Below are 8,989 nucleotides of genomic sequence, written 5' to 3' on the forward strand. Positions count from 1 at the left end.
TGGTTTTGGCTCTGGCTGAACTTTTAATCATTTGAACTGGTGTTTAACGTCCCGTTACCCAGTACATGTATACGGTTTTTACAAATTCAAAATAAGCGGAGCGTTACTGTTGGTCTTCATTGTGGAGTAAATCTAAAACACATCATTATACAAACTTTTTAAATTCTCGTGGGCGGTACAACGTCAGTTCTGATTTTTAGCAAAGGGGTAAATTTACCTTTTGTGCTATGGATTAAAGTACAGAAGTTCCCGGCCGGTATCGGACCCGAGAATTATTACTGGATAGTCATACTGGCCAATAAGAACACAAAACAAATTAACAACAAATTAACAAACGAACATAATTTTGCCCTTTTCATTGTTCATTTTGCTAACCCCTTATAAAATTACCAAACACCCTCACACTAAAGGAATATTCCCGTTCTCCGTTGTATGTTAATAAGGGTCACGTCGGGCCAAATCCCGCCTTCTGATTGGCTGAGAGGCCGCAAAAAATTGGCGGAATGTCCTGGTTAGACAATGGTCCCTAGTATAGAGCTATATTTAGCTCTATGGTTCACGACCATTAAACATTGATCCCATGATGAAAGTCCGTGTTAGCTGTGTAAGATCAAATTAACTCATACAGTTTGAATGGTATAAACACTCATGGCCATCACCTTGTTTGACAAAAAGGGGCAAGTTAACATCCATCGGCTGGGCAAATTTTTGCTGGTTCTACCATCTCATGCTGTGTGGTATTACTTTGCCGACAAAATAATTAATCCACTGGATAGCTAGGATGACGGTTTTATCTTTTCTGGGGGTGTAAAAGGAGGCAGTGTGTGATCGAAAAGGTGCGGGATACAGTGCAGTATTAGTGCACAGTCAAAGATTCACGGAAGACCCGTCAGTCACAAAACGGTAGCGCAATTTGTCCAGCAGAACGGAATTTTCTCAAGGACCTCAAGAATACTTGAGAAACGGGAGAGGTCGGCATAACCACGGTGAGTTTTGTGCCGAAAATTTGGGGGGTTGACACCATATGACTCTATATAAAGGTTAATGTCCATGGTATTGATGCACATCTGTAATATATATAATCTTCAAAAGTTTGTCTTTTCGAAATTGTTTTTTCCTTTTCTGAGTGATATTGGATGCATTTCAATCGATGTTAGTCAATTTGACACCCCTTTTGGGTTAAGTGAATTGTTTTATCCTGCATTAAAAATTGACCGTATTTTTTTGGACAACTTAGGTCGCTTTTGGTGTGATGTCAATCAGAAAAACACATTTCATTGGATAGGCTTTTCCGTTTAATAATGTTTGAAACCCAAAATTTACCCTTTGGAAACATTTGCGACCCACTCTGTAAAAATGAGCTAAAAGTCATCGGAGCCACTTTTGAGTTTTGCATATAATATCAGATTGAGAAATCTGAGATCAAAAATGCTTCAGATGTTGAGGATTACTGTATTGCTTAGTCATTGTGCAAGATTATTTCAAAGGCTTTTAAACTCAAAGTGGCCCTGGCGACATATGTGACTCATTTTCGCAGAGCGGGTTACATTTTTGGAAAGGTTGCTCGTTGGTTTTTCGCCACGTACTTACACAGCAACCGGAATCACCGAAGACAGGGAAATAGGCTGCAGCAAAACATGAAATTTTCAAGAGACTTTTTTTTTTTTGGTGTGCGTGCAGAAATAAATTTAACGCCAATGCTTTGTTTCCGGAATGACACTATAGTTTTGCTTATCACTACATATTAGAAATGCGTACTGACTTAAAAACCAAAGAGGCACCAAACATACCATTGTGAGTGATCGGTTCTAAGGTTATTTTTAATTTTCTGATTATGCACTGCACAGGCCCTTTAAAAATCAAATAAGATTTTAGACACCTATGTTCGAGTTTCATTTGTCAAATCCACAGGCTGAAAAGACTTCTTTTAACGAGTCGGCACTGAGTTAGGGTCACCGGTCATGGCTTGCTGCCAACCCCGCTGCGGTTGGTGGCGGTGGCTGATTCCCTGGCTGGTGTTCGTTGAGTTTTTCCTGTGTTTCGGGATTCTGTACAACTACAACATTCTGTTTGTCAGTCTACAAGGCGAATTCCACTCAGGCTCGGCAGTTACAGGTGAGAGCGTGCATGTGCACCGTGGGCTTTATGAAGCGTGAACCTCAGCGCACGTAGTCTGGATTCCAGACCCGATAATTCCTACAATTATCCTGTGTTCCACTCATGCTCGTGGGGTAACAAATAGTATGCCGGACTTTCATGTGAGAGTATGTTTATCATGGCGATTATCTTAGCAGACTTTAGGCTAGATTCGACCGATTGTTCGAAGGCAATGCTTTTGGCAGAACAGCAGAATGAGCATTTTTTTTAGCAGATTTCTTGCAGAATTCGGACATTTTTCGGATTCTGGCAGAAAGTCAGCAGATACGATATTCAGAGCAAGCTTAGGCTTTGTTTTTTCCCAAAACTTTATCACTTTTGTTGGGTTTCCGAGCTCGTGTGCAACGGAATAGGTAAATCGGTCATTCTTTGTATCGAGGGTTTGATGCCAACATCATACCTCAATACGAAAGCATTCCCAACGGCCTTTATACTCATCTGCATGTAAGTGTAACTTGTATATAGTAAATATCATGTCGTGATTAGGCAGTTGTTAAATATGTGCACGTGATTTTCAGCATTTCTTATGCTTGAGGGATGATTCTCCATGGGGTGATAGCACACAGCCAATCAACCTGCGTTCTATTGGCAAGGTGCTTTATATTATGACCTGGGTTATGATCATTCAGCACATCGCACTTTTTGACCTGAGAACTTGAATCTGTGTATCTTAGCTATTTAAAAACAACAGTAAACGTAACAACTCCCAGCCTGTTCTCTGTGGGCCCTACGCGTATATTGGTATATTTTTATCCACAGGTTGGGTTGGATCTCTTTCGCACGCCTTGGTTGGCCTCGCCAGCCCGCTCACTCCCTTGCTCGAGCGAAAGCTGAGCAGAAGGGTCGTTGTCCTGACAGGGGTGACCACCATCTGTGCAGGTCTGTTCATGACGTCATTCGTGCCGGCCCTTGGCTACGCCTATCTGACGTTTGGGGTCCTGACAGGCGTTGGCGGAAGCTTCATGACGAACTCGTCGCTGGGGCTGCTGATGGACTGGTTCGTGGGGCGGAACTTTTCTCGTTACAGCGCCACCGTTTTTATGGGATCGAATTGTGGTAAATGAAACTACGACCCGTCGTTCTGGAACTACTTTTTTACCCACATGATTTTCATCTGAATGCCTAATTAACTCAATCATCCAAGGTTTGGTACAGCAAACTTAAAGGGGCCATTCAATAGAAATATTTTACTAAATTGTACTAAAACCCTTGAGATTGTACCTCCGGGTTTCAATTTACCTGATTTAAAAATTTGAATTTGCAATTTCAAGCCATATTTTGAAGTTTTTAATGTTATGCTAATGCACGGTTTGCATATTCATGAGCAAAACTGTGATGTCATGCAAGGCACCGAGCCTCAATTTTGTACTGATTTGTGCACAGAAAATTTCGAAATTACTGTCGTAGATTTTATTCCTTTCAATCTATTGTTGTGTAAGTATAAAGCAATAAGCAAGCAAACAGCCTTTTCACAGAAACGTTTTCAGGTGGCAAATTTGGAGTTCCCAATTTGAACATGAAACCATGCAAACTGAACCATGACTTCCTTGATTTACATCTAAGGAAAAGCGCCCTCACTTGTCCAGAAATGCCTGGTCAATTTGGAATGTTTAAAAACTGCACTTTTCAGTCAACGTATCTCAAAAACAAATCAGTCATCATACATTTAAGAGGAGTACAGAGATACACAAAAAGAGATTTTAAGAAAATTTCATTTCATGGGTCCTTTAATAAAGAAAAATTACTGAAAAAGCGGCCTTGCCACTTCTTTTGAGGAGATTCATTGTCATCCAGGAAAATTGTGATGATAAATTATGCAGTTGGTGTGTATACTGTGCCGAATATCGAAGGCATAAAGTTGTTTGCTTGACAGATGCTGGACTAATCCACCTCGAGTAAATTAAGCACCCCTCCCCCCCCCGGCTGAAAAGAGCCATAGGCCTATATGTTGGTCGGGAGTGTTTATTTTGTTGGCAGCAAAGCGACCGCAACGGGTCCATTTCATAGTTGTACGTGAACAAGCAAAATTCAGTTCCGACCAAAGGAGCCTCCGTTGCTAAGAAAATTGTGCCCTCCCTTGGTGCAGCTCGAGGCTCTTTAATGCTGTTATAGCGTGGCCATTTTAGTTGAAAGGGGAACCATTCCCCTAAACTCTCGGCTAAGAGCTGTCCATACATGTAGAAGCGCCTTATTCAGACTTTGGAACTAATATGGCTGTTCATCATGTACGCATTACATCATGCCGTTATGTTTGGTAATTGTCATAGTGCGCGATCTACCATTTTGGTGTCAATAGGAGAGACACTCATGTCGCATCTCTTACAGCTCTGCGTTGGCTCATTGCACAGCGCCCTCAATTAGCATGTGCATGTGGGCTATCAAAGTTTTATTGCTTTTAAAACCATCCATCGGAGGCTACGAAAGAAATAGCATATCACAGTGTCTTTTTCCCCTTAAAGGTGTCCTCAGTTTAAGCTATTTGCTCACCGCTGCCACAAACCATTACGGATGGCGCGGGGCACTGAGGGTATTCAGCGGAGGGATACTCGTGGTGGGCGCTGCGGCAGGATTGCTTCTCACCGACCCACCGGCCGATGAGTGCTGCGGTACATGGGAACGAGGCGGTTCCCGGGATCAGAAACAATGCGGCACCAACAGTGTGGTCACCATGATGGAGCAGACACCAGCCTGTGGCATGGAGGAGACTGAGGACTCTGGAATCCACGAGCCTCTCCCTACAGACGACAAAGACAGCGAGGACGTTAAAACCGAGGTCGCAGGAGAAGAGGCTAGCGACGCCGTTGTCACCCCTGACAAACTGGCTGTCGCGGACGCTGCAAACTCCCATAGATTGTTTGTCATACTAAAAGACCCGGAGGCGTGGCTCTGGTCTGTGGCAAGTCTGCTATCCTTCATGGGTTGGGCATTTTTCAATATCAATTTTGTGAGTGTTTAAATGCCGTTTTGTTTCGCAAAAGTGATTCTTCGAGCCATGTAAATTCTTCGAATTCGTCAGCAATGTATGCATGTACATGTATATGCTTTTTCATTGCTAACACCTCTTACAGATGTTCCAAGTGTGGGTTAAAAATACATGAATTGTAAAGTATCGGACTTGATGTAAAGTGTTTCATTTATTCATTTACACATGCAAACCAGTTCTCAGCATTAAAACTAAATTACCTGACTATTACATGAACTTAAACGTAATGATTAAAGGCTAAAATCTTGATTAAAAATGAAGGGTAATTTCGAAATTATAGAGACACAAAATTGTTCTGGCTTGATGAGGTGTGCCATCGTTGTTATTTCAGGCCAGTTTCATGAAAGGTCTTCGGTTCGACGACAACCAGATAGCCTCTAACATTGTCTTCTTCTCTTGCGGGGAACTTGGCGGGAAAATCCTGCTAGCCGTGATAGGAGATCGTCTACCCTTCATGTATCTGTACGTGGTAGTTGCCTCCTGCCTGGGAGGCACCGTAACACTGTCGCTGCTGGCTTATTCCAAGACGTATACCACGGTGGCGGTCCTCGGAGTCGGTATGCTACTTCGCGAAAGCTTCGCTATCTTTGGCAAGGTTTAAACGACTTCAGAAATCTGCAGATTCCAAACCTCTTGAGAAAACAAAAACAAAAGAGAAAATAGTATATCAATAATTTTAAATTGTACTCGGTTAAAACCGTTTAATCTCTCTGCCGGGGCGGCACTATTCGTGGTAAAAGATCTTTGGAAACTATTGTTTGAAAACCTCACATGCTGAAAGTCTCCTTTGCTCTCTGTAAGTGAAACAAAAATCTCGGGTGCTTATACCCCCCCCCCCGAATGAATCATGATCACGTGTCTCCATCTGTTTCTCGATCTGTAATTTCTCTAGTATCTGGCGTCTGCCGAACTGGTGTGTACGGTGCGTGCGTTGCAACTGCGGCTCAACTATTCCACCGGACCTACGGGACCAGGGGCAGCTTGATTCTGTTCATGTACCCGGCAGGTTTTGGAACGTTTGTTAGCGCACTTCTCGCAGGTATCATTATAAACACGAATCCAGACTACGTGTACAAAAGGAACATGTAAAAAGTTAGGGAGGAAAGCAATATTTTCCATTGTGAAGATTTACAGGCAACAATCTTGGAAAATTTTAAATCAAAGATCTGTCTCATCTGTTTAAAAAAAACGGAAAAATGATTAGTTTTACATGTACTTTAGTTTTATCGTCCTTATCGTTTGACATAGACATCCTTTATTTATGATAGGCCTACATTTTCTTCCTTTTTTCTACAGGTGTTTTGTATGACCTTACGGGTGACTACCTCCTCAGCCTTATTGTCATCGTCGTCATCTTCCTTTGTGCCACAACAATCTTACTGGTCATTCCACTGCGCAGACGGATTCGGTCACGTGGTTATGCTGTTTAAAAAAAACACGCTCCGTCCAAGCATGACGAAAAGGTTTCTCGTTTTCGAATGATTTTCTGCCATTGGTGACTTTACTTTTCCAAGTGTTATTTCTTGTCTAACAATCATTTTTGATCTTAGGCGCTCAGGCAAAGTGAAACCAGGACTGGGGGCTTGTATTTCGAAAGAGTACGAAGTTGCAGGAAAGGTTAGTCCAAGAAAAGTTCATTACGTGTAGGCCTATCTATTAAACATGTGCAGTAGGCATGTCAAATTCACTGACTAAATTCTCAAAAAATGGGTAGCGTGGCCACTGCTTGTCTCCTCGAAAGGAATAAGAAAGAACCGTTAGCATTATATATGGCTGATGACACTGGACTCAGAAGTGCCCAGTGAAAACCTGCGAGGGCGAGTATATTATATGAACTGGAAACCAAATTCACTTAAAGCCGGGGCCAAGCTGGAACCTAGGCCTCATTGCTGCAAACCACGCTAACGCACTCTCCCGGAATGCTCATGTGAATTACGTTTCAGCATTGAGTCAGCAATGATCTTCTGTTGATCACAGTGTGGTAATTTGTTTTTAATGAATATCATCGATGTATTATTTTACGGCAACTTATTTCAAATCAGTGGTGGTGTTGTTAAATTGTAGTAAAATAAACAATAATAATAACTAACGTGCAAAAATTTAAGAATTTTTTGGTTCACTTCAGGCTTTTTAAACCCTCTACTCGTAAAAAGGCCCTACATAAAATATTTGCTAGCATTTCAATTTACGGAAACTTAAAAATCACCTGACCTAAAAGAGACATATCCTGCCAAAAACTGACCTGTCACTTTCAAAAACATAAAATACATGAACAGTGCAATTCGGTGGTCTCGTACGCAAATGAACAGTTACGGAATTGTACTTCATGACAGTCTTTCGGTAAAAGCCAAAATAAAAACAGACCAAAAATGTTTTAAGGATTTTATAATTCATAACAAAATAAACTTAATGCAATAACCTGCTTTAACGAAAGATTCTAATGTATAATCTAACCTTTGCTGACAAGAACTGCGTTGGGTCAACTCGACTGAATCTAGAGTCCATCGACTGCAGGTAGGTAAATCTTTGCAACGTTGTACAATCTCGTTTCCACGTAAGCACGGGGAGTGAATACAAATGTGCACGAACAAGGAGACCTAGGAACGATACTGCCGGAAGTAAAAGGCTGTTAATAAAATTCGTTTTTACCAATCTCCAGGTGAGTTTTCCTTAAAAATACTTGACGAGGACAAAGGGGAAATTACGACATGGGTGTTTCTTTAAATGGTTTCAGTTAGGAATCATTCTTCCAAAGTTCCAAAAATTATCGAACGTGACAGGACGGCCCAATGTAAAATCTACATAGCATGCATAGGCGGACCGCGCGAGGGTTCCGGAAGCTCAATGAGTGACTTTTTTACTCTCGGGCTCTATTCCTCCGGTTTGCTTACCCAGTCTAGCCGTGAGATCAGTACAGCGCGCCCTCTAGCTTCAATGGAGAAGACGAGCTGAGGGCGGGCTTGATCGCATTGGTGGTTCTCGTCTTCATTATCCTGAAATCTTTCCGAATAATTCAAAACATTCCTTGTTAGAGTCATATTCATGACAGGATGGGGTGACACTTGGAAATCCCATCTCCTTCTACCACGAAAAACGAAAATCTGAGGGGGTATTAATTAGCAACTATTAACTTGGTGTGACAAGGCACATGGTAGCATACCCCACTCGGAAGACTGTCAATTATTTTAACCCTCTAATACTAACCCTCAACCAGTTGTTTCAATACAAGTAAACCCCTTCAAGGAATTACTTCACTCTTGCAAGATGCAAAGGAAGAAAGGGGTAGGTTTATGCAAGTCGTTAAAAATCTTTCCAAAAATACGGAGCCCCTAAGGGGACAGGCACAATGAAATTTTTTTTTCGTTCCCTCGAAATATTTTTGTGTACTTGGCGCCATTTTCGTACACTCGAGGGACAGGAAAACGCTTCCCGGTTGAAGTTTTCACTACTTACCTTGGAGTCATTTCAATCGGGAAAGGTTTCCTGTCTCACGAGTACACGACAATGGCGCCAAGTACACAAAAGTATTTTGAGGGAATGAAATTAGTATATCGAGGGAAGGAAATCAACATTTCGAGGGAACGAAATAGCATATTTCGAGGGAATGACATATTAATTCGAGGGAACGTAATAGTATTTCGAGGGAACGGAATATATTATTTTGAGGGAACGAAATGGTATTTCGAGGGAAATAAATAATACTTTGAGGGAAGGAAAAACTATTTCTAGGGAACGAAATAATAATTTGAGGGAAAATAATGAAAAAAAGATCTCATTGTGCCTGTGCCCTTAGGGGCTCCGTACAAAACAGCCATTCATCAGGGAAAGTTTTGGTATGAAATTTAAAAA

At 41.7% G+C, this 8,989-nt stretch overlaps 1 protein-coding gene across 1 annotated transcript; it reads left to right on the top strand.

The window, feature by feature from the left end:
- Nucleotides 1–455: 455 nt before the first annotated feature.
- Nucleotides 456–7,588, top strand: LOC110985196 (uncharacterized). The gene is made up of 7 exons (XM_022246042.2): nt 456–986; nt 1,912–2,115; nt 2,917–3,213; nt 4,617–5,101; nt 5,472–5,697; nt 6,033–6,179; nt 6,437–7,588. Exons 2-7 carry the CDS (start codon nt 1,962–1,964, stop codon nt 6,568–6,570), a joined length of 1,443 nt encoding a protein of 480 aa, XP_022101734.2. The 5' UTR covers nt 456–986; nt 1,912–1,961; the 3' UTR covers nt 6,571–7,588.
- The last annotated feature ends 1,401 nt before the right edge of the window (nt 7,589–8,989 follow it).

Source organism: Acanthaster planci, linkage group LG12, assembly GCF_054643075.1.
Source record: "Acanthaster planci isolate LZ-2023a linkage group LG12, COTS_SCS, whole genome shotgun sequence".
Lineage (NCBI taxonomy): Eukaryota > Metazoa > Echinodermata > Asteroidea > Valvatida > Acanthasteridae > Acanthaster > Acanthaster planci.